This window comes from Peromyscus leucopus, chromosome 8b (assembly GCF_004664715.2).
Source record: "Peromyscus leucopus breed LL Stock chromosome 8b, UCI_PerLeu_2.1, whole genome shotgun sequence".
NCBI classification, from domain to species: Eukaryota; Metazoa; Chordata; class Mammalia; order Rodentia; family Cricetidae; genus Peromyscus; species Peromyscus leucopus.
In genome coordinates this window covers 4,796,812-4,824,182 of record NC_051086.1, presented here as the reverse complement: position 1 = coordinate 4,824,182, position 27,371 = coordinate 4,796,812, and the positions used below count along the sequence as shown (strand labels likewise).

General features: G+C 36.5%; 1 protein-coding gene across 2 annotated transcripts in view; it reads right to left on the bottom strand.

Annotated features, from left to right (window-relative positions):
• The window catches only part of Ranbp17 (RAN binding protein 17), a 341,764-nt gene that overhangs the window by 234,076 nt on the left and 80,317 nt on the right, over positions 1-27,371 (bottom strand). For both annotated transcript variants that reach the window (XM_037200543.1, XM_037200544.1), the window contains one exon: positions 21,346-21,481. In XM_037200543.1, coding sequence (XP_037056438.1) covers positions 21,346-21,481 — 136 coding nt within the window. The remainder of the gene's footprint in view (positions 1-21,345; positions 21,482-27,371) is intronic.

The following is a 27,371-nucleotide window of genomic DNA, read 5'->3' as shown; positions in this document are numbered from 1 at the left end:
TGGCATATAGGTTAATGGTATCTTGATTGCCAGGTCCAGGATGAGGTGCTAGTAAAGAGCCTGTCCTAGCATGGGGATGGCCACAAGCACCTGCTGTATTTCTTACATCAGAACTTTTCTGACGAACCCTGAGATGAACATATTCTAATAATCTAACACGAATGTCCTTTACATCCCCCTTGCTCACACCTTAAAAAACCCCTAACATGCTGACAGAAATTTTGGGAGACTACCTTCAATGCCATCAATTACTACAAAGGCTTATTCATGGATACTCTCTCATGTGGTGGTAATTTATGTGGTCCTCATTTCTTCATCTGTAAAATGGGAGAACAGCAGCTATCTCAGCAACAAAGTGGGTAACAATGAGTCTGACACCCCACCCTGCTGCTCTAATCCTAAACAACATACACAGAAACCTGGTTACTACATGCGAGACTACTTCACCTTGGAGACATTTCCCCACTTGAAACCAAATTCAAGGCCTTCTGTTCACTAGTTTCTTATTTGTAGTTTCCAACCTGTGTGTGGGTCCAAGACAACTGCATGACTGGGGACTGGGGACTGGCTTCAGCAGGTCAGCCACCAAGCCTGGGACAGAAAGCCTGATGATTTCTTAACATGCTTTCTAAACTTTACAATGCCATTATAGCCTATAAACATTAAAAAAAAAAAAAGGCTGAAAGCAATCACCTAAATGCCAATTTATCTAGATTTATGATCATTAGCTTTCTGTCTAGAAAAAATAGAAATGATTTTAAAAATCTGAGACCTAACTTAGAAAATAAAACTATTTTATACAAATTTAAAACTCCAGACTTGAACCTGCAACCCTCTAACATGTTTTCCTTTGAGTTTGCAATAGTTGATTTCATTTCTAATCAGCAAGGTTCCACCCAATGACCCGAAGTGAAGACAGAATTTGAAAGGGTTAGTCACAGATGAGTCACTAGGGCTGGTTTTAATCAGTATTGGTTAAAATACCCCAGGAATCTCACACAGCAAGACTGGTAGGTCATTCGTTGAATCAGACTCAACATTGGATCTATGCTATCAAAACTCTCTCATTGGAGTATCTTTTTGTTATTATTTTATCTTTGCAGTACTGGGAGTTAAACCCAGGCCTCTGTGCATACTAAGGAAGTGCTCTACCACTAAGCTCTACCTCCAGGCCTCTTTTTAGTTTTAGATAGGGTCTCACTTTGGTGTCCATTCTGGCCTTAAACTCACTCTGCAGCCCAGGCAGGCCCTAAACTTGGGATTCTCCTGCCTCAGTCTCCTGAGTACTGGTATTTTTACTGTACTACTTTTATGTGATTAAATATTGTATACATTTAAATAATGTGACAATTATTAAGGTAATATTTCATATGTAGTATACATGTTTAATAAAATATTTAAAAAAACAAGATTACATAGACGAGCTGTGTTTTTACAAAAATCTCAACTCCAAAAACAACCTGTTTCTAGTTATTTGAAATAGCAATTTCCCCAACATAACTATTATAACCCAACATAAACTATTATAACCCAAAATGTTATAACTGAAAAGGTATGAACATAAAAGTAAAATTCACCACATCAATGAGAAATGCACACATGTGACAGATGTCATCACACACTACCAAACCAAGGGTGATTTTCAAAGTTCATGTGAAATCTTTAGAGTTTCATCTATATAATCAAACTACAAAGACAAAAAGGCAGTTTTTTTTAAATTAATGTTCTTTTTTTGAGAAATAATACTAAAGAATACAGGAGGGAAACTGTAACTGTCTTGAGAGATAAAGAAAATGAAGATTTGGGTTCATTTCTTTAGATTCCTTTGTTCTTTTTTTCATATAATTGAAATCTTACTGCACATTTAATATTGCATACTACTTTCTATTTACAACATATCAAAACATTTCTCGCAAGTAATTTCCTGAATTCCCATAATGATAGCTAAGAGTCTATTTATACTAAATTCACCACTAACAAATATAATGCAAGAAGGAGTGACAATTTCCTAGTAAGAGATTCCTAGATGTGTTATTACTGAATCAAAGAATATAAACATTTTTTAAAGACAAGGTCCCAAGTAAGATAGGCTGGTTTTGAACATGCTATGTAGCAGAGGTTGGCCTTGGACTCCTAGTTATCCTGCCTCCATATCCACAGTGCTACAAGTAACACATCATGCTTGAATGTACACACTATTATGGCTAATATTTGCTGTATATCTTATGTTGTTTGCTTGGAATAAAAGGTACAATAACATGGATGCCAAATAACTATTCAATTAAGTGGTACTTGGTTAACAAAAGAATGGGTACATAGCTAAATAAGTAAACAGCAACTTAAATCAATTAACTAGAAATACATTTGTAAGACACAGAGCTGTCCTTGGTTGATGTTCACTGTGTGGACTGGAAGACAGAACTTCTGAATTAGTGATTCAAGTCTATTTCAACAGTCACCTACAGAAAACTACCAGTAATGGTTTTTGATATAGCCTTTCAGGTAGGTCATCTCCCATATCTCTAAGAATTTCTGAGTTACAGAAACTAACATTCCACAATTTCTCCCTCACCCTAGTATTCTGTAAATGTTTTCCTCCTTCATTTTTGGTTAGTAATCCACTTCAATATTCAAAGAAATGGCTATACAACTACAAAAGTCTTGATCCTTTTTTAAAATTAGAGAATTGTCCTTTGTTAAAAAGAAGCCATGACTGACAATTTAACTTTAGACATATTTTTAATCTTCATAATCAAAGCAGTAGACCTTAGGCAAAGACTAGAAACCTAAATGTGTTGCACATACAGAGCAAGTGTTCTTCAATGTGACTAACCCTCTCAAGTTCTGTCTTCACTACTATTGACGTGTGAAAACTTCTTGGCATGTTGTAAGGACGAACTAATTTTTTTTTTTTCTTTTTCGAGACAGGGTTTCTCTGCGTAGCTTTGCGCCTTTCCTGGAGCTCACTTGGTAGCCCAGGCTGGCCTCGAACTCACAGAGATCCACCTGGCTCTGCCTCCCGAGTGCTGGGATTAAAGGCGTGCGCCACCACCACCCGGCTCGACGAACTAATTCTCTAGAAAGCTTTTTTCACAGTCTAATGGATGTAAAGTTCCTAGCCAGAGTTTGAATGAACCAAATTTCCCTTTTCAAATAACTAAATTAACCAAGTTTATGAAGAAAGACCACTTCTGATGCCTCCAGCACATTCCAGTATTGTTACAATCGCTTCATCCATCTCAGATCTCCATAAACACTTTTACACTCCTTTGACCCTTTATTTCATCAATACTGCTATCAACTAATGCCCTTACTATTTCATTTGCTATCGTTTTTTCCTCTTAGGAAAACATAATCTCACCATGATTCAGATTTAGTAACAACTGAGTGATGCAAAGGGTCTTGGTGCAAGCAGTCTTCCAGACCTTTAGGTTGCTAGCAGAGGCCACACTTAATGAACAAAACTACTTAAAACAAAACTATTCAGTCACAGAAATTCAGCCATGCACAATCTGATTCAGATGGGCAATTTTCCTTAGAAAGTGATCTCTCGGGCTGGAGAGATGGCTTGGAGGTTAAGAGCACTGACTGCTCTTCCAGAGGTCCTGAGTTCAATTCCCAGCAACCACATGGTGGCTCACAACTATCTATAATGAGATCTGGCGCCCTCTTCTGGCCTGCAGACATACAGGCAGACAAAATACTGCATACATTAATAAATAAATAAATCTTTTAAAAAAAAAGAAAAAAGAAAGAAAGTGATCTCTCAGAAGCTGACAGTAGACATAGGTCACAACAGGCTAGGAGTGTAGACAGGGGAGGAAGGAATGGGGCAAGACTGGCTAACAACACTATGGTATAGCTAGACATATAGTTAGAACTTACCACCTAAGTTCTGAGGTTACACTGCATAGCAGGGTGACTACAGATAATCTTTTATATTTCAGAAAAACTATTAAGAAAGGATTATTAATGTTATTACCACAAAGAAACAATAAATTATTGAGGAGAGATCATTTCACCCTGACTCAATTTGATTTCTTTGCAGTTAAGACATACAGGAAAGTAGGATTAGAAAATAAGTTGGAGAACAAAAATATAGTATTTTGAAAATCAAAACTATGTCAACATAACTTCAGCCTGATTCTTACAGAACCCATTCTACTGGAAAACGTGTAACAATACATGTGTATCATCAAAGTGACCAACATTAAAATAGACTCCTCTTTGTAATCTCTAATCAAAAACAGCCAGGAGGCCATAAAACGATGCTCTTTAGGCACAATTTAGGTGCTAATGGAAACTCTGGCAGGCCTCCCCACAGTGTGGGGAACACCCACACACAGCAGCTCCTCTGATGAACTGGTATCAGCTCTTCTAGTAGCCACTGGAAACAACTGTCATGTTATTTCAGAATAACTTTCACAATTCTCCTTTTTATTCCCAAATCCCAATTTTTTTTATTTCCCAAAGTATGCCTTTTGGCCCTCAATCATGGTTCTCCACGATAATCTTTTAATACTCCCCAATAAACCTTTCTTTGGAGAGACTATCTGAGTTCCTTTTTAGGCTAATGGTAGCTTAGCCATAAATTCCAAGGACTTATAGTTTTGCATAAAATATTTTGGAAATGTTTGAATTATAAAGGTAACAAATTTAAAAATCAGATTTAAAAAAAATCTTCATGACAATAAACATAAATACATTTACTTCTCCCAAATGGTGCTTTGTAATTGAATGCTTTAAGAATGTTTATTTTAAAATAGATACCTTCACATATACCAGACACAATTATTATTTCATTGGAAATTTTTACCATCTTTTCATTTTGTCCCCTATGATGGGGATGGAACCAACGGTCTTGTCTGGGCTAGGTAAGCATGCCTCCATCTGCTGATATGACTTAAATAGGTACCAGTGACAAAGGTATGTGATTCTTAACAAATACTATCATAAGTTTCCAATTATAAACTCTTACATGCTTTTTGATGTAAGAATATCTAGATTTAAGCTTAAATTATTGGCATCTTATCCATTTATTTCTCAAAATGACATGGAATATTTCAAGCAGGAATTCCTCAAAACTCAATATAAATTTCCAAAAGAAAAACACACTAAATATTAGTGCTAATTTTTCAACTTTATTTCAGTAAGGAAAAAAATCATAGACAGGGACCAGAGAGATGGCTGGCCCAGTTAAGAGAACTTGTTGCTCGTGCAGAAAACTTGGGATTGAGTCCCAACTCTCACACAGTGACTCACAACCATCTGGAACTCCAGTTCCAAGGGATGCAACAGGCACACAATGTGGTGCACACACATACATGCAGGCAAAACATATTCATAAAGTAGAACAAGTGAATTTAAAACAAGTTTTTAAAAGTACTATAAATTCATTAAATTCTACTCCTAAGGCCTTGTCTGTAATAAAGACTTTGAAAATGCTCATTTACATTCTATCCATAGTCTCTTCTAGGCTAACATTTTTGGGGCTTTGTGTATGTGTGTATATTATATTTTTCATGATTTAAAGCAATTTTCAAATTCAAATTATTTTATCATATTCTTCCCCTCCCTCAAGTCCCTCCAGAGCCTCTCCCCCTCCCTCCCTACTCAACTTTAAGTTCTTTCTCAAAAAAGAAACAAAAGCCACCAATACAACAAACCCACCCCCCAAAAAACCCAAGAAAACAAAATAAAACATCCAAAAGGAGAAAACAAAAACAAAATAAAAACCATAAAACTATAACCAAGTAAACACACACACACACACACACACACACACACACACACACACACACACACACACACACACAACTGTGGAATACAATTATATGTTGGTAAACAACTTCTGAATGTGAGGCCTGTCCTGGAGTGGTTGATATGCCCAGTCTATAGGAGAAAACTGACTTTCCCTCTCGCAGCAGGTATAAGTGACAGTTCAGTTGTTAACCTTTACCCTAATGGCTAAGCTTTCATTTATTCATTCATTTAAAAAAAAAAAATCAAGCAAAACGGCAGTGCACACCTTTATTCCCAGCACTTGGGAGGCAGAGACAGGTAGATCTCTGAGTTCGAGGCCAGCCTGGGCTACATAGAGTGAGTTCCAGGACAGCCAGGGTTACAACAGAGAAACCCTGCCTCAGAAAACAAACAAACAAACAAACAAAATATACACTTGATCTTAGCCAAAAGGCTGAGAAACGATTAAAAATAAAATATAATAAAACAAAAACTATCATGTTGAAGTTGAGCAAGACAAATCAATAGGAGGAAAAGAGTCTAAGAGAAGGCACAAAAATCAGACACCAACTCACTTGCACACTCAGGAATCCCATAAAAACACTAAACTGAAAGCCATAATATATGTGCAGAGAACCTGGTGCAGATCTCTGCACGGCCTGTGCATGCTGCCTCAGTTCCTGTGAGTTCATATGAGCTTTGCTCATGCTAATTTAAAGATAGTCTAACATGGTGAAACCCTAAAACTGGTGCTGGCACTGGTTAAACTGAAGTACAAAAGCGAAAGCCACGTCATCAGCATCCGCACAGCTAGTATCCTCAACATCGGCGTGACAGGCACTGTGCCAATTACCTTAAATATATGGACATTGACTCTCAAACCTTCCTATCACTATGTTTCCATTTGCTACATTTAAAAAAAAAGTGACTAGAGAAATTTACACGCTAGCCTGGGATTACCAGGCTAATGAGATGACTAACAATACACAATCTGATTCTTGCTATAGAATCTGAAGTATAGTGAAGTATACATAAACTGACAAGAACAGGAAAGAGTCACAACATTTGAGAATTTAGGCAATGGTTCAGAATGTAATTTTCTAAAAAAACAAATATCATAAGAAAATTTATTTTAAAATAATTTTGCTTTTACAGTATACAACTTATATAATCATACACATTTTAGTTTCTTGGCCAGCAAAACGCAAATCTATTGACCTAAACATTCCCTTAGGGTTTTTACATATAATAGTCAAGTGGCCTTTTCCTCTACTTCCTTTCTCTAAATTTTAGGATAGAAGATTACAGTATTCTAACCAAAAGGAGCTAGAGGCAGTTACTCCAGTTATCCAGCCCTAACTCCCAAGTGATCAATCTTCAAGCAAGGGAGTCAAAGGTTCTGAAACTTTAGCGAGACTCAAAGTACCCAAGTGGCTTGCATAATCAACACACATACTCAGATCCTCTGAGCCACTACATCTATCTGCAGTAGAGCACTAGAATCTGTGTTCCACAAGTTTCAACAAGGGACCTGGCTAATCTTTAACTTTGTAAACAGGTAAAAGGCAGTATGGAGATGTACATAACACTTTGGTTGTCAACTTTTTTCACATGTATTTATTTAAAACACTGGGCAGTGATTATTTTGAAAGACAGTAGAGTAACATTTTCAATGATTACAAAATGCTTTCCTGCTTTCTTCTTTGAGTGTCTCATTTCTTTCTTTTCTTCCAAATTATTAGTTTGTTTTGTTGTAAAACTGATGAAAGGAAGTGGCATAACTCAATTTCAATCACCCAAAAGAGCAACACATAGTAGTATTATTTTACCGATAAGGAAAACAAAGGTAGAGAGGGTTAGCTTGACAGATACTGTTGATGAAAAGTGTAATTCATGATTACTGCTCATCAATAGATAATTAGAAAAGCAAAAAGGATGAACAAAAGAAACACAAATTAAATGTAAGCACCAAAAATGAGAAGATGAACTGGGTGTAGCAGTGCACACCTTTGTTCCTAGCAGAGGCAGAGGGAGACGGTTCCCTGTGAGTTTGAGGCCAGCTTGGTCTACAGAGCAAGTTCTAGGACAGCCAGGGCTATTATACAAAGAAACTCTGTCTCAAAAAAAAAAAAAAAAAAAAAAAAAAAAAAAAAAAAAAAAAAAAAAAAAAAAACCACAAAGAGAAAGTATACAGATCTGAAATAACAATAAATTTAATGAGGTCCTAGGAAACACTTAAGATTATCTGGCTTTAATTCACAATTCTAGGTTGCACTGGGACAGAGACAACCTGAACTCAGATCAACTGATAACCTCACTACCACCCCTTACCCAAAGGCATACTATTCCAAATTGTTTGTCAAACAAAGGGGAAAATAACTTTATGATAAATTAGATAGTCTTTAGCATAGTTTGAAAATTACTTTAAATGTCCTGAAGATTAGATTACATGCAATCCCTTGAAAGACAATCCTATGATAATTGAAATGTTCAGGGACAGAATTTCTTTAAGTCCTTTCTTATTACCAATAACAGCAACTTTTGATTTTGGAGCTTCTACACCACACTAAATGTTATGCTAGGGACCTGCCCTATTTTATTTAATCATCACAACACCAAGTATCACTGCAACTGATGGGCAAGGCAGTGTATACGCAGGCAAAGTAATGAATTTCCCCAGAATAGCAAAAGCTACTAAGGGCCTAAAGCTGCCTTGAGGTCTATTACACTAAAACCCAAGCTGCTTCCCCCACAGTAATAGTGTATCTGTATTCTAAATAGGCAAATCCTTTCTTAACTAGACTGTTGAAAACAACCTTATTTGGGGTAAGAGAAAGACTCATAAGTGAAGTTTCTAGAATACATAGCTTTTAATCCTCCAGACTGACTAGCACTAGATAAGGTGACTGACTAGGTTTTACAATTGCAACATTGAGTTCTTTCTAAACCCAAGCAAAACAAATAATCATCCTTATTTATTACAATATATGACAGAGGTTATCTGCAGTCCTCATTATGCTGCTTTCCTAAACTCTAACTGCTAAACTTAAATGAGAGGCATTTGGTGCAATCTGAAAAATATTCAGTTCAATTAAAAGTAATTGATGCATGGTGAAATAATTCTTCCCAAAGCTGCTGTAAAATCTTCAAAAAAATAAAGCTACTTAATAATTTTCATCTCCTACAGGCTAGAGAGAAGCATTATTGCATATTAAAAATTGGAGTGTAGTTTTCCCAGAGGTAAAAGAAAGTTATTAAAACAACCTATTTATTGTTGATATAACTATCCATTTGTGCCACACAAAAAGTAACAAATTTCAGTACATTAAAAGAAAAGCTAATTAAGGTATAATTAGTATTTTCTGTATTTTGATAATTAGGGGTTAGTTGGCTATTCCTTTTCACATTTCTATTTGATGCACTCGACAAAGGCTTTAATGAGGAACTAACGCTATTGAATCCCTCATGGCAGAGGAGTTTAGTGACCACTACTACATTACTTTCATTTATCACTGCCTCTTTACCTATAAATTAATCTAGCCCTGTAGCTATGTTGATCTACTTTATATCAATTTCTTCATCCATATCAGCTGAATATGTATGGCATTAACCTCATTTGCTAGTTGAGAAAAGCAGAATTAAAATGAGATCTAATTTCTCGTGCACAGCACAATTTCAAAACTGCCTGCTAATTTCCACCACCTGTCAGTGTGAAAAGCCTTTACTTTCTTGTAATTAAATAAAACAGTATATTTTTTAGCAGCTTTGAAAAATGCTAATCTTTCAAAAGTGTTCAGTGATCATTAATCATTAGGACAGTAAAAATCATTTTCAGAATGCTCATCTATCCTTTGTTTAAGCAAAACAAAAATTTAGTCTATTCACAGGAAAGAAAGAAAATTAAATGTAACAGACTTAAAGTATTATATTTCACTCTATTGAAGTTTGTATTTATCTGGTTAGTTACCACAGTAGTAAGAAGTCTCTCATAAGTTAGAGATAGCTAGTATGATGAAATAAGCAGAAATTAAAAAAAGCACATTTTCCTGAAATGAGTAGGAATAACTGCACATTGTAGCCGTTTATGTGATGTAGAAGCTACATTTATAAGACTTTGAATACAGAATATGTGGGGAATAATTACTGACAATATTTTTTAATGTATATAATAGCTGACCATCATATTGCAAATTAAATTGTGTCAGCTGAACAAAGCCAGAACTCTTCAGACTTAGACAAACATCTTCAGCACTTCTAGTTGGACGTTACTGAATTTCCTAGTAATATGTAAGTAGAAGGTGAACTTTAAAAAACAACAGAACAGAAAGGTGGTGTTAGAAGAACTCATTGCTCTAACCCGGGAAACAGCACGATCACCTTGACTGTCTGTCTTTTTGCTAACACTTGAGCTTTTATCATTTGTAGCACTGTAACACTACTAAATATATGTATGTTAATTGCCTGCAACTTGGCTCAATCTTCCCACAGTTCTCAAGAAGCTGGATTTGTTAGCCTTTCTTCTTGTATACTAAACAAAAGCATGGACTAGAAATAAACATCACATGTAGTTGAGGAAGAAATAAAGACAAGCCTTGCAAATATGGCATTAAAATGTTTATATAATATCAAACTGTTGTACTAAGCATGCTCATCATTCAGAGTAATGACTCAGACTAGTATCCCATGCAAACACCTGCTCTATCTACCGTGGCCCAAATGACCAGGCATTAGTACATAAATGTTTAGTAACTAATACCAGAGCTTCTAATTTTTAAGAAATTATACTTAAAGTTAAATAATGCATAATATTCCTCACTGAGGTATGTAGGGAATATTTGACACTATATGATTGCTGTCATGAAGCATAGATTCCTTTTGGAGAATCTTACTTGCAAATTAATAGTTAATCTGACTTTCTTTATTTGGCCGGTTAAGTAAGAATCAATTCATCATAATATGTATTAGGTACTCAAGATTCAAAGAAGAGTAAACAAAGCTGTGACATGATTCTTATAGATGGCAGCTTCAGGGTTTCTGTAGCACACACAAGATTCATTCTTACCTGGATTCCCTTCAGCAGCCTACTGGAAAGGATTATAAGCAAGAGAAAACAACTACATTCAGAGATGCAACACTCATAATCTGATACATTTCTAGTAGGTATTCAGATCTGCCTATGGCTCTATCATGGGAAAAAAAAGTTAGAGATAAATTCACATTTGACTTTCCTTTAAGCAACTGGAATATTTTTAAAAGCAGAATCCTACCCAAAATTTCAAAACTGAAAGTTTCCTATTTCCATCTTATCAACTGGTCCACAATGTATTTAGCAGTCTCTGAATTTTAAACAATACCTATTATTGCCTCAGAAGAAAAGATTATCAAATAAATGGAAAGATCATTAACTGTGGGTATAATTTCAATGATGGATTTTTTTCTGAGGGAAAAGATCATATACCAAGCACCCCATCTTCTGACTGTGAGGAAAGGCTCTCCTCTGCATAATTTCTATAAGATCATATTACAACCAATGTATGGGAATAATAAGGAATATAAAATTCATTAACTATCTCTTTTATAATACATGATTTTTAGTGCTGAAAATGATTTAAGGATACATCTCAGTTAATACAATACCTGACAATTCATTTATTACATTTTACTACTTCAGTTTCTGAGACCTATTTAAGAAATTCTAACATCTTAAGTTATGATAAATAAATAGAAAACAGGACATTTAGGGGTCCGCTGCAGAAGAAATTGTCATTTCTACATTACTTAGAAAAATTAACTATCAGCAAAGTATAAATACCAGAAAGAATACAAAAAGACATTTGTAATATAAGATTGTGTGTGTGTGTGTATATGTGTATGTGTGTGTGTGTATATATATATATAGAGAGAGAGAGAGAGAGCTAACTTCTTTATAATTTATCCATAGTTCTCAACAACTTATGAATATTTAACATTTTAATCATTAAAAATAAATTTTAAATGAGAACAAAACATAGATTTAAAACATTGTGAATAGTCAAAATTTTACCAACATCCGTTTAGGTGAAAGTGTGTTTCCAGAGAGATATGACTATATGATTCACATAGGATTGGGTATCAAATGATAGCATATTTAATGGCATGACAAATAGTAAAGTCAACTCATAAAAGAATCCAGTATCTGTTTTTCTAATTTGCATCTTATATTTCTCCAATGTATATCATAATCTCAGTTACCCATGTTGCTAAAACTTCAAATCGGGCTGATTCCCTACACTTTCTTGCTTAATGCTTAATGTTCTTCCATCAACATTTATATGCACGTAAGGAGTTAATACTTCAAAGTAACTCAGTTATTCCATTCATATAGTAAAGATATTTTAAAAACAAACAATGTAGGCCTTTAGCTTGCTTCCTAAACATTTTTGAAGATTATGGAATGAATACATGACTACTGAAAGAACAAATCCCTGAGTAATAACACAATTCTGTAAATCAATGAATTACAAGTACTACTATCTACCAAGAAAGAAAAAAATAGGTCAAATAATATACAAAAAAAATAATAAAATTGAAGCAATCTGACAACATACCAGAAATCAACTTTGAAAAGTTTTAAAACACTTAAAAGTTCTCCAAAGTCATTCAGCATTATTTGCTAATAATCAAGCTTCAAAATGTCATTTTAATTGTCATAGGTACTTTGCCCTATAATGTGCACAATATGCTTGTTTCACTAGGATATTTAAAATACTGTTTAAAATGTTGTAAAATTGCTACTTAATTCTATTTTTCATAAAAATTATGTGTCAAACACAAACATAAATTTTACTAACAAGCCAAATATATAGAAATACCTACAAACAGCAGTTAATTTATTATTTCCATACTGGCTCACACATGTGTGTAACAGTCTCTAAGTTACTAGTATGCTTTTCTCCTTCATTAGTCAAGCGCTTTCCTACTCGATTTAACAGTGACTGTTAGCAGTGTAAGGTAGGAGGGCCTGACAACTGCAGGGAGAGAATGCCATCTGCTGCTCTGCCTGTGTACTCAACAGCAGGAAAAACTAACTCCGGACAATGAAAAGAATCATTGCCCCAAACCCTTTAGACAGCCATACACAGAAAAATAGGATTCCTGGATTTATTGCAGGCAATTTCAAAAGGTATCAACAAGCACTACTTTGTTAATGCAAATTCTAAGTTATTCCACAGATTTATAAGGATATAATATACTGATAAATCACTACTTCATGTTTACAAAAATAGTTTTTACTTAAATACTGAGAAACAAAGGTCCAAAAGGGGAGAATGCTTGCCTAATCTTAAAGTGTTATTTCTTACTTATAAGCTCTGATAACCTGTCTATGAATATGATCTACACAAAAAGTGATCATATAATTTATCCTCCAAATAGGGATGACTTCTGAGAACAGAAAATGAGGCTATTAATAACATTAACAAGTGCCAGGATGTAAATCTTTGATGAATTTTGAGTGTATGGCACCCCCCAACTTAGAAATCAGTAACTTGACTTCCCTCCCTCTGTAACCAGAATCTGCCCAGTGCCTTGACAACCTTCTAAAAAAGCAAAGTGAAATTCTTCATAGGTGGTGCAGCTGTCCAGCCCCATTCACTGAATAGCTTTCTTCTCATTTAATTGTCTTTGGCATTCTTGTCAAAACTCAGGAGCTATACATGAACACCCACTTTACATATATGCTATTCCTGAGCGTGTGCCACACTGTCTTCATTGTTGCTGTATAGAAAGTTTCAAATTAAAGCATGGCCCTTTCTGGGTTATTCTGTTCCATGAGTGTCCTAGTTATTCTGGGTCCTTTTAATCTAGTGAATGCTAGGATATGTGTGCCAATTCCTGCCAACAAGAAAACCAAGACTTTGCTAGACAATATGCTCAATGCATAGATCAACTTGTAAAAATCTCCGTCTCACCAACATTGTTTCCTAATACAAGATCAGTGGATCTTCTTTCCCATTGTAAGGGATCCTTTAATTTATTTCAACAATGGTTTTTTAGTTTTCAGATTATAAACTTTATACTTCTTTTGTTACATATTTATTATAGTTTTGATATCATCTTAAAAATAGGATGTTTGCTTTTTTTTGGTTGATTCAAGTATATGTAAATTGAACAGTTTTTTTCTTCTCTCTCTCTCTCTCTCTCTCTCTCTCTCTCTCTGTGTGTGTGTGTGTGTGTGTGTGTGTGTGTGTGTGTGTGTGTGTGTATCTGTCTCTGTCTGTCTCTCTCACACACACACACTCTCTCTGTCTCTCTGAGGTAGTAGTATTTTGCTGGGTGGGCACAATTCAACCCAGAATTTGCTATGAAATCCATGCTGGCCTCAAATTTGTGATCCTCCTGCCTCAGACTCCTAAAGGCATAAACCACACCATGTTGGGCTCAAATATTTTTTGAATTCTCTTTTATATAGTTACTGATATTATTATATACTGAACACATACTAATGTAATTAGTTCCAATGGGTCCTTATGAATTTTTTAATATATAAGGACATGTTATTTACTAACAGGGATAGTTTCGTTTCTTCTCCCTAGCCCACATGCCTTTTATTTCTATTTATTTCTTAATTTCCCTGGCCAGAATCTGCATCCCATTTAAGAGAAGTCCAAACAGTAGCCATCATGGTCTTCTTCTTGACCTTACAAGGTGTTGGATTCTTTTGCCAATTTTTTTTAATTTTAGTCTTTTTTCCACATTCATATAGGAATGTGAGCTTTTCAAGATTGTTCTTTTCCAAAGTTGCTTTGGTTGTCCACTGTTTAGTAGAATTCACTAGGGGATGATGTGAGTCTGCATTCTCTGTAGGCAACCTTTGATTCCTGACACATCCTCATGAGCTGTTGTTACATGTCTACTCAAGGTTCTATATCTTAATGAGTCACCTTCAGGAATCTGTCTTTAAGGAACTGGGCCATGTCACCCAAGTTCTCTAATTCATTTGCCATCAGCTGCTCACAGTATTCCATTATAAACTCATTTCTTCTTTAAGATCAGCAGTAACAGCAACTATTTCATTCTTCATTTCAGAGTTCTGAGTCCCCTCCTTTCTCTCTTCCTCTTGACAAACCACCTCAAAGTTTGTTGGCCCTAAAAGCAACTACTGCTGCTACGACTACTACTTGGGGCTTTGAATATTTTATTCACTTTGTTACTACAATTATTTGCGGCTTTGATTCTCTTGTTTTAAAATCATTTCAGCCAGGCGGTGGTGGTGCATGCCTTTAATCGCAGAATTCAGGAGGCAGAGGCAGGTGAATCTCTGTGAGTTCGAGGCCAGCCTGGTCTACAGAGTGAGTTCCAGGACAGGCTCCAAAGTTACACAGAAAAATTCTGTCTCAAAGAAACCCAAAAACAAACAATCAAAAAAATCTGTTTCATTTATTTCTATCTTTGCCTTCATTACTTCCTTTCTTCTTTCAATTTAATTTCTTTTTTTTTTTCAAATGTGATAGGGCAGCTGATTTGAGATCTCTTTTCTTTCCAAGATACTGGAACAATGTATCCTCAGGCTCCTTCACCACCATGTCCAGCTCTTTTCTTTTTATTTATTTCATTTATTTACTTATTTTTAGAGATAGGGTCTCACTATGTAGCTTTGGCTGACCTGGAACTTGCTATGTAGATAAGGTTTGTCTGAAAATCACAGCTAGCTGCTTGGCTCTATCTCCCAACTACTGGGATTAAAAGTGTGCTACAAATCCCACAGCCCCAGCTCTTTTTAACATAGGTATTTATAGCTATAAACTGGTCTTCATTACTACTTTAATTGCATTTTTATACATTTTGTTATGTTATATTTTCATTTTAATTCATCTGTAAGTATTTTAGATTTCTCTCTGATGGCTGAAACCCAGTGGGGCCTTGAGTTTGAACCTCAGCAAAAAAGATGATAGATAGATAGATGATAGATAGATAGATAGATAGATAGATAGATAGATAGATAGATAGATAGATAGATAGACAGACGGATGGATAGAGTGATTGATTCCTTTGTGTTTAGTGAACGTTCTTTGCTTATTTCAGTCACTTCAAATGATGTGTTAAGTTTTTTGTTAAATTGTATAGTAATGTGGTCACTTGAGAAGAATGTATGTTCTGGTATTTAGGAGTAGAATAATCTATAGATGTCTTCTGGTATATCTAGTTTATACTGGTATTCAAGTGAATTACTTTGTTCTATTACTGAATGTGCTATTATGTCCTTGATGTTGGATTCACCAGTAGTCAGAAATATATAAAAGAAAGTTCACTGCTTATGTTCTACTTCAATTCATAAGTGGATATTTTATAATTATTTTACTTTCTTTCCTGTACCTTCTTTCAATTAAAAACTTACTGAAGGACTGGTGAGACAGTTTACTCAGTAAAGTATTTGCCTCATAAACACAAGGACCTGACTTTGATGCCCAGAACCCCATATACAAGCAAGGTGTGCATTTATATGTAATCCTAACAATGGAGGGGTGGAGCCAGGACGATAGCTGGGCCTCATAAGCCAGCCAATCTAACCTAATAAATGAGTTCCAGGATAAGTGACAGACTTTGTCTCCAAAAAGCAAGGTGGGCAGCAAATGAGAAATGACACCTGAGGTGGGCCTCATATACTTGGTCTTAATACACAGTAGGCAGAGATTTGCAGTCACTGCATATTGAGTATAAACAGGCAAGAAAAAAACAGCAACATTTCCAGCACCAAACATGTCAGAGTGGAATAAAGTGTCCAAAGGAGAGTTGGAAAGTGGACAACGGTCAACCACTGGAGAAGCTCATCCTGTAAATAATGAGAACTACTAAAGAAATACACATAGGGGAAAGAATGTGTTTCCCAAAGACTGGCAAACTGTGAAGCCTGCAAGAGGAATGATAAAAACATACCTAACTTGTTCAGAGAGGAAAATAAATTGTTATAATACTTATGAAGACAACTGCACAATCTAATAAACTTAGAGACATATGCATTCTACAATCGAGCATTTGCTTCTGTTTTTTTTTTTTTAAGCTTGTATAAATGCAGAAAGAGATAAGAACAAGTATATTTACTAAAAGATGTTTTGCAGAATTGAAAAACTGGAAATAGCACATATTATCAACAGGAATAAATGAGTATATAATGTCACAGTAATGCACTGTATACCATTCAAGTGCAATAAATAAATCTGTATGCCTCATGGATAAATCTCAAAAACAGAACTTATCAAAGCAGGCAAGTTCCTGCAGGTCCCACTGGCAGATTACTTCTCTATAAAGTTAATCACATTGTATTTTGTATACAAATACACAGAAACATGAACAAACAACTCACAGACGGCAATAACACAAAATTTATGACAGCTGTTACTTTTGAGCAAAATGTGATTAAAAATAACAATGAAAACAGCAACAGGGTCAATGTTTAATGTAAAGTATATAGGTATGAAGCAAAGAAAACAAAGCATTGAGACCTGACCAAGATGGATACCAGGCATGGGGAAGTTCGATACATTTCCCTCTCATTTTCCGTGAAGATTCCACAGTAGCCGTGTGGATAATGGAACACAGTGGGGGTGGGTGGGAGAGCAGCAAGGAGGAGAACAATGAAAACGCTTTCCTGTCAGGGGGAGCAGTGCCAGTGCAGATGGGAGGGAGGAGGCAGGAGGAAAGGGTGGATGTCACATACACAGAAGAGAAAACCAGCAAAAGCGGGAGGCGGAGCAGATACAAGAAGTACAATGGGAACATTCTGAGCTCAGTGTAATTCTTCCGGAATATCAGAAAGCAAAAGAGGTTTTTACAACAGAGTTCCTGTGTGGAAGAGCTTGTTCAAGGTCCCAATGGACAGGCGAGGCAAAGTCGATGGCAGCACAGGCTTTAGATAAGCCAATCAAATACGGATCCAAAATACACAAACAGATTTATTCAAATACTCAAAGCCTCACTTACCATGTTTATAAAATGAAAACTGTTAACAAAATAACTATTTCCATACTGGTTTTATGAGAAACAATTCTTGTTAGGTTCTGAACAAAGAATCTGAGAGACTAACTGTTCAATAAATGACCAGCTTGATTTACGGCTTCTTTTTCACTCACAAGACGTGGTTCTTTTTGTTTATTTGCTTTGTTTGAGACAGGGTTTCTCTGTGTAACCCCTGGCATCCTGGAACTCGTTCTGTAGACCAGGCTGGCCTCAAACTCAGAGATCTGCCTGCCTCTGCCTCCTGAGAGCTGAAATTAAAGGCGTGCACCACCACTTCCCGGCACAGCCCACAGTTCTAACACATATATCATTTATGACTCTTTGGTGAACCCACCTTGGTATCTGAACTATTTATTTATATGTTTTCTCTAAGTTTTTAGAGAAATTGCTCAGTGGTTAGCATCACTTGCTGCTCTCCCACAGGACCTGTGTTCGTCCTGGCACCCACATCAGGTGATTCACAGTCACTTCTAACTCCAGCTGGAGGAGGAGCTGGCACTGCTGGCTTCCATGACCACCTACATTAGTATTTCATGTCCACAAAAATATACATGTAATTTCAAAAAATTAAATCTATCTTTTAGGAAAATTATCAAGATTCTTAAAACCATACCTTACCTAAAAATATGGCTGACAAATTTCACATAAGTCAGTATCATTTCCCAATATCAAAACTATCACCTGGAAGTACTAAGCTTGAGTTATAGGCCCATCTTCTGTCTAACTCTACAAAAAGCATATATTTAAGTTAGTAGAAAGTATATAAGCTATATGCCAGGACAATAGGGGTTCTGACAATAATTAAGGTAGAAATAGAACTAACCCAAATTATAGTTTACATTTTGCTAACAAGTATAATGCAACATAATGCTAAAATAGGAGACATACACAAACAAACTTACAATTTGGGCACTAAGAAGGGGAAATATTGATAAGAAGCCTAAGACATTGATATGACTTCTGCTTTACTTTTTACTTTTTTAATTAAACACACAAAAGTATACATAATGTATTGGTAGGGACTTCTTAAAAACAAGGTACTATCTATCCACTTACTTTTCTGAGACGGGGTCTCAGTGAACCTGGAGCTGCCTACCCATTTTGAAAACTTGAATGGCTGGCCAGCAAGCCAAGAACTATCCACCCGTCTCTGTCTTAGAAGCTTCCTACATTTTTAAGGTTATAGGTATATGCTGCCATCCTCAGCTTTTACAGAGGTGTTGGGGATCACAAATCAGGTCATTATGCTTGCTCACCAAGCACTTTTACCTTTCAGCTGTTTCCCCAGCTCTGTTCTGAATATTTCTGATCTACGATTGGCTGAATTCAGCTGCAAAAGCCAGGACATCGAGGGCTGGTCACATACAGTACTTATTAAATGTCCTAAGCTCTGTTGCAGTAGCAACAACCCCAGCCTTCCTGATCTGCTAGTGGCAGTGCAAACAACTCTGAAAAGAAGAACAAACAGCAAACTGAGAACTCTCCCAAGACCCATCAGCAGACAGGCCAGAAACAAGAAACAGGGAAGCTCTGCCGCACACTGGTGTTAGTCAAGAGGAATTGAATGGTTTGAGTCTAAAACTGTTTTTCTAAGGGGGCTTGATTGATAGCTGATAGCTGTTTGAGAGGTGACTGGATCATAAAGGCCTCTAACTTTACCATGGATTGATATATTATTAATTCATAGCTGAATACACTATCAGAAATAAGGCCTGGTTGGAAGAAGTATTTTTGGAGGTGGTCATTCTCAAAAGGAACTTGTGCTGGGCTTTTCCTAAGATGAATAGCTCTGTCTACTAGGCCTTCTTGTTGTCACAATGCTCCTCACCACAGACCCAAAAAAGTGCTCAGTGCACACAAACGGAAACTTCTGCAACTACAAGCCCAAATATTCTTGAAGTTGTTTTTCTTGGAAACTGACTTACAAATCAGTTTTTAAGGTATTTACAAATACCTTAAAATCATCTAGGATTAAATAGTTCTGATAAACAGGATAAAGTGCAGGCACCAAAAATATTAAATTAAAAGAAGCAGTGATTTCTCTTACCAGTCTGATGACATGTAGATCTTTTCCTAATATGTAAAGGAAATTAATCTATCACTCACTTTTTTCATGAGGACCTTACATTAAAAGCTCACATATGTGTATGTATGTATATATGTGTAAGTTTTGTATCTCAAACAAAAACTTTAAAGAAAACTCAAATCTCACCTATCTAAAACAATCAGTCTCTTTTATATTTTTCCCCAAGCACTTTAAGGAGAACAATAAGAAAGCTTTCCCTTCCACATTATATGGTTCTGACTGAGGATTTAAGCCAAATAAACCTGGTAGTAGTAATCCTGTATATATTTTGTCTTAGTAACTACCTTAAACAGCTATTCTTACTCTTTTTTCTTCCTAACGATGTCATTTGATGGTAGCTAAATTCCAATAAAATTCTAAATGTAAATAAAATGTCATATATATTCAAGCAAAAAAACATCAAATTGTAACACTTCCTTAAAAGGTAAAGAAAATTTTACCTGAAATGTTATCATAAAGGATAATCAGCCTTTTTTTCTTTTTCTGCCCTTTTGTCCCCCACCCCCTTTTCAGTACCATTTAAACCCAGGGCCTTATGCTAAGCAAGTGCTTTACCCTCATACTATGTTCCTAGCACCATAAAACAGTCTTAGAGTAAAATAATGTTTTGCAACTAGTAAATAATATTTTGTGGTATTTGCATATAACCTACACAGATCTTCCCTGATATTTTAAATCTTCTCTAGATCACATACAGTATGTACAATTTTCCAGAATCCATTTCTTTGTACTTGGTACTATGTATTTATAACTTGGATTTTAATTTTTTAATGAAGACCTAGTGTATGTACAAGAGTTATAGTAATCTCAACATGATTTTAGGAAAGGTTGACAAGGAAAATAGTCAAAACATGTTTAATACAAATGTAATGTTATTTTCAATGCACAGTTGGTTGAACCCATGGATACAGAATCCATAAATACAGAAGGACATGTATACTCCTAAGTATTCCCTTAGGACTCACATAAACAAAGTCAATAATCTTTTATTATGTTTCTAAATCAATTTATTTAAAACTTGCTGATGCTAACCTTTCAATTATCACATTACAAGTCTCCCAACATTATGGTGATTTAAATGCTATCTGTTTGGTATACATCTAAATTTTCTAGCCCATATGATTTAGCATGTAAAAATGCCAAGGAATGACTGGAATAGGAAATCACTTAAATGTCAGAACCTCCCCAACTTCAGAACTCTTAAAACAGCAAATCTTGTTTCTAACCTTGAAGTATGAAAGATGTTATCTACTAAGGTATATTTGTAATCCAAAGTATTTAATAACTATCCACATAAAAATATTCATTATTCCTTTAGAGAAAATGATAAATGTATGTATAAAACAAGTAAATTAATTTTACATTGTGCTTCAATATCAATTCAACAGATGAATTCAGCTATCAATTACATGTCTGTGGTAGAGTTACACGATATCGCTATCACTCACCTCCCACCTGGTATGTGTATATACCCATGATCATCCCCAGTAATACATTAAAGCTTTAGGACAGTAAAAACCTACCTTTGAGGTTCTTTGAAGTTGATCACCAACATATGTTTTACGAAACTGATCCAAAAACCACAGAATTGCAAGTTCTATTTTTTCATTGGTGCAGCGAGGCAATCTGGTATCCATTAAAGATATAAGCTGAAAAACGCTTTCCATGAAGGAAAAAAAAAAAGCTTTAATACAAATTCTCAAAGAAACAATATTAAGGTATTTATTACAAACATATAATCACTCTAAAAAGTGAGAAAATACAAAAGCATGTCCAGAAACTGTTATTTTAATCACCTGAAACCTCTGTAAGACACAACTGATCTATATCCTCCTAGTCGTTATATATAAATATAAATCTCCTACAGGTGAGCATATACAAACTATTCCACTAAAGGTTATATATAGATGCATGACATATACATATAGAGAGAGATAAAAGTAAGTATTCTTGTATTTTTAAAGGATATTAAATGTACAGTTATGTACTTTGTATTTCTAAATATTTCAAAATCATGACTCAATTCTTTAAAATTAAGATCATATCTATGAAGTTATATTCAGTATTCTATAAATGAATGATTAAAATTTTACCTAAAACATAAAAATATTGCCAAAATATTTTAAGAAAATCAAGCTCTGTGTGTGTACAAGATGTGGTACTGGAGGTTGAACTTTAGGTTCATGTACATACTAGACAAGCATTCCACAATTTATATCCCCTTTTTTGCTTTTCATTTGAAACACAGTCTCATTAAGTTGCCTAAGCTGGTTTGAATTCACTCTGTAGCCTAAGCATGCCTCCAACTTGTGACATTCCTGAGTAGCTGGGACTATATACAGAAGTGCATTACCAGACTCATTTCAATCATTTTCAATACCAAACTATTATTAGCTGTCACAAAATGATAAATTTTCAACTGATTGTTATTATTATTTAAAAACATTATCACCAGCAAATTGTAAGTGAATGGGAGATTAGGGCAAATTTCTTAACACTTACTTCTTTATAATATACCATTGCATTTTCAATGAAGACATCCTTGAACATTGCATACTTTTATGAAAATTTCCTAGTGGGAGATTGTTAAGTACCTTGCATTAACAAAATCAATACATTATATCAGTGGAGGAGGGGGTAGTACTTGGTTTGGTGTGGTTGAGGCAGTGTTCCACTGTATAACCTAAGCTGGCTTTGTATACACAGAAATCCTACCTCAGCCTCCCAAGTGACAGGACTATAGATGTTCACCACCAAGCCCAACCTAGTAAAATATGACTTTTTTTTTTACAAGATGAAATGTTGATGCCTTACCTAGCCCTGATCCATCTTGTTCATTCTATGTATGCAACATACTTGACTATGTAAAAATACATTTTATACATATACATTACACAGATACATGTAATATTCATCACCAGATTCAATCTTATGTTTTAAATTAATTTTATAAAAAGTATGGAAGAACTTAAATAAATTCAAATAACTTCATTAACTAAGTTACCTCATTAAGTAATTTTTAGTTGTTGGTTTTATTGAGATAGGGTCTCACTCTGTAGCCCTGGCTGGCGTGGAACTTACTATATAGAATGGTCTCGAACTCACAGAGATCCACCTGGTTCTGCCTCGTAAGTGCTGGGATTAAAGGTATATGCCATCACACTAGGTCTTCATTAAAAAATTAAAATCCAAGTTATAAATACATAGTACCAAGTACAAAGAAATGGATTCTGTAAAATTGTTTTGGATAACCTTGGAAATCCAATTTAATAAGTATCCATTAAACCAATAAAAAACTATGTTAAGTATATATTAGGTAATCAAAATACAAAAATGAGAAAGATACAGATATAGCCCCATCCTACAGAAATTCACAAATAATACATTTAACACATAGAATACAATTAACATATAGAATAATGAATGCCAAGTTGGATAACGTAAGAAATGCTCTAAAGAATTAACAAGGAGCTGGGTGGCAGTGGCCCACACCTTTAATTCCAGCACTTGGGAGGCAGAGCCAGGTGGATCTCTGTGATTTCAAGGCCAGCCTGGTCTACAGAGCAAGAACTACAGAGAAACCCTATCTGGGGGGGGATGGTAGTTAACAAGGATTCCTAGTATCCTGGAATAATAACAGTATAAGGAGAGAGTACATAGACATTTATAAAGAGAACAACAAATTGCTTGTTTAAAAAAATTTTTTTTTTTGGGGGGGGTTCCGAGACAGGGTTTCTTTGTGTAGCTCTGCACCTTTCCTGGAACTCGCTTTGTGGACCAGGCTGGCCTTGAACTCACAGGAATCCGCCTGCCTCTGCCTCCCGAGTGCTGGGATTAAAGGCGTGCACCACCACCGCCTGGGTTGTTCAAGAATTTTTTTTTTTTTTTTCCCTTGGTTTTTCGAGACAGGGTTTCTCTGTGTAGCTTTGCGCCTTTCCTGGAACTCACTTGGTAGCCCAGGCTGGTCTCGAACTCACAGAGATCCGCCTGGCTCTGCCTACCGAGTGCTGGGATTAAAGGCATGCACCACCACCGCCTGGGTTGTTCAAGAATTTTTAAATGCGGGCCCAGCAGCAGCCCGCTGAGGTAAACGGGCCCGGCGGCAGCGGCCGACAGGGATATTCAGGCCCGGCGACAGCCGGCAGAGACATTCAGGCCCAGCGGCGGCCCACAGAGGTAGACAGGCCCGGCGGCAGAGACAAGCAGACGCAGGTAGGCCTGCGGTGGGGGCCCGTGGAGGTAGACGGGCCCAGCGGTGGCAGCCGACAGGGATACTCAGACCCGGCGGCAGCCGGCAGAGACATTCAGGCCCAGCGGCAGCCCACAGAGGTAGACGGGCCCAGCGGCGGCCTGCTGAGGTAAACGGACCCGGCAGCAGCAGCCGACAGGGACATTCAGGCCCGGCAGCAGCCGGCAGAAACATTCAGGCCCAGCGGCGGCCCACAGGGGTAGACTGGCCCGGCGGCAGAGACAAGCAGACGCAGGTAGGCCTGTGGCGGCGGCCTGTGGAGGTAGACGGGCCCAGCAGCGGCCCACTGAGGTAAACAGGCCCGGCGGCAGCGTCCGACAGAGACATTCAGGCCCGGTGGCGGCCCCCAGAGGCAGACAGACCCAGCGGCAGCTGACAGGGACATACAGGCCCGGCGGCGGACTGCAGAGGTAAACAGGTCCAGGGACGGAGACAAGCAGACGCAGTTTGGAACAGGGACGCCCCAACCCCAACATCTGGGGAAGAAGCTATCTCGGTGGGTCAGAACCAGAACGAATCTGAACACTCCGTCTGAGGACAACCCAGGGCCCAGCTGCTGATCCTGTGAAACCCAACAATTCGGAGGTGTTGGTGAGACTACCCTGCTCAGCTGAAACCCATCTGGGAGAGGATTCAGATGCCTACAGATTGAAGTCTGAAGAAACAAGATCAGCTGAGGAGTTGACAAATGAACAAAACGTGACCTGGGAACACAGAAGAAGGCGCTACCCAGCCACCAAACCAGATCACCAGAATCATAAGTATATAATTCACCGATCGAAATCAGCTGCCCCTGAAGAAATAGCCCAATAGCACCAATTTAACCAAGAACCACTACTAAACCAAGACTAAAAATTAGAACAAGAGAGGCACTCTCAGACACAGACACCACCTGCACCTCACAGAGGAAGAGATGAGTAGACGCCAGTGCAAAAATACAGGCAACAACATAAAGACCTATATGGCAACATCAGAACCTAGTGATTCTACACCTGCAAGACCTAAACATACCATGACAGAAGAAACAGAAGAAATCAACCCTAAAAATGACATTAAGAAGATGATAGAGGCCCTTAAAGAAGAAATAAAACATTCCCTCAATGAGGAAATAAAAACTTTCCTTAAAGAGGAATTGAAAAACTACCTTAAAGAGGAAATAAAAACTTTCCTTAAAGAGGAAATAAAAAACTCCCTTAAAGAGGAAATAAAAACTTCCCTTAAAGAGGAAATGAAAAACTCCATTAAAGAGGAAATAAAAAACTCCCTTAAAGAAATGGAAGAAAAAACGAACAAAAAATGGGAAGAAATCAAAGAAAGCCAAGAAAATGCAATTAAACAGATGAAAGAAACATTCCAAGATCTGAAAAATGAATTTGAGACAATAAAGAAAACACATGCTGAGGGAATGCTGGAAATAGAAACCCTGACAAAACGAACAGGAACTACAGAAACAAGCATAACCAACCGATTGCAAGAAATGGAACAGAGAATCTCAGACGCTGAAGACATGATAGAGAAAATAGATTCGTCAGTCAAAGAAAACAATAAAGACAAAAAAGTCCTAACACAAAACGTCCAGGAAATTTGGGACACCATGAAAAGACCAAACCTAAGAATAATAGGGATAGAAGAAGGAGAAGAATACCAACTCAAAGGCACAGAAAATATATTCAACAAAATCATAGAAGAAAACTTTCCTAACCTAAAGAAAGAAATACCTATGAAGATACAAGAAGCTTACAGAACACCGAATAGACTGGATCCAAAAAAAAAGTCCCCTCGCCACATAATAATCAAAACACTAAACACACAGAATAAAGAAAAAATATTAAGAGCCGCAAAGGAAAAGGACCAAGTAACATATAAAGGCAAACCCATCAGAATAACACCAGACTACTCAATAGAGACTATGAAAGCTAGAAGATCATGGACAAACCTCATGCAGACACTAAGAGACCACGGATGCCAACCCAGACTATTATACCCAGCAAAACTCTCAATCACCATAGGCGGAGTAAACAAAATATTCCAGGATAAAACCAGATTTAATCAATACCTGTCCACAAACCCAGCCCTACAGAAAGCACTAGAAGGGAAAATTCAACCCAAAGAAGCTTAACACATCCATGAAAAATCAAGCAATAGATAATCCTACACCAACATACACCACAGAAGGACAACACAACACAACCAAAAAAATAACAGGAATTAACAATCACTGGTCATTAATATCCATCAATATCAATGGTCTCAACTCACCTATAAAAAGACACAGGCTAACAGAATGGATAAGAAAACAGGACCCATCCATATGCTGCATACAAGAAACACACCTTAACTCCAAAGACAGACACTACCTCCGAGTAAAGGGCTGGGAAAAGGTTTTCCAAGCAAATGGACCTAAGAAACAAGCTGGTGTAGCTATCCTAATATCTAATAAAATAGACTTCAAACTAAAATCAATCAAAAGAGACCAGGATGGACATTACATATTCATCACGGGAAAAATCCACCAAGATGAAGTCTCGATTCTAAACATTTATGCTCCAAATACAAAAGCACCCACATTCATAAAAGAAACACTACTAAAGTTTAAAACGCACATCAAACCCCACACATTAGTAGTGGGAGATTTTAACACACCACTCTCACCAAAAGATAGATCTACCAGACTGAAACTTAACAAAGAAATAAAGGACCTAACAGATGTTATGACTCAAATGGACCTAATAGATATCTACAGAATATTCCATCCTAACACAAAAGAATATACCTTCTTCTCAGCACCCCATGGAACCTTCTCAAAAATTGACCACATGCTTGGACACAAAACAAATCTCAACAGATACAAAAAAATTGGAATAACCTCCTGTATCTTATCAGACCACCATGCCTTAAAGTTAGAACTCAATAACAACAAAAATTATAGAAAACCCACAAACTCATGGAAACTGAATAATGCCCACCTGAAACATCAATGGGTCAAGGAAGAAATAAAGACAGAAATTAAAGAGTTCCTAGAATTCAATGAAAATGAAAGTACAACATACCCAAACTTATGGGACACTATGAAAGCAGTGCTAAGAGGAAAATTCATAGCTCTAAATGCACACATAAAGAAGATGGAGCAATCCCATACCAATGAATTAACAGCACAACTGAAAGCTCTAGAACAAAAAGAAACAAACTCACCCAGGAGAAATAGACGCCAGGAAATAATCAAATTGAGGGCTGAAATCAACGAAATAGAAAACAAGAGAACAATACAAAAAATCAATGAAACAAAGAGTTGGTTCTTTG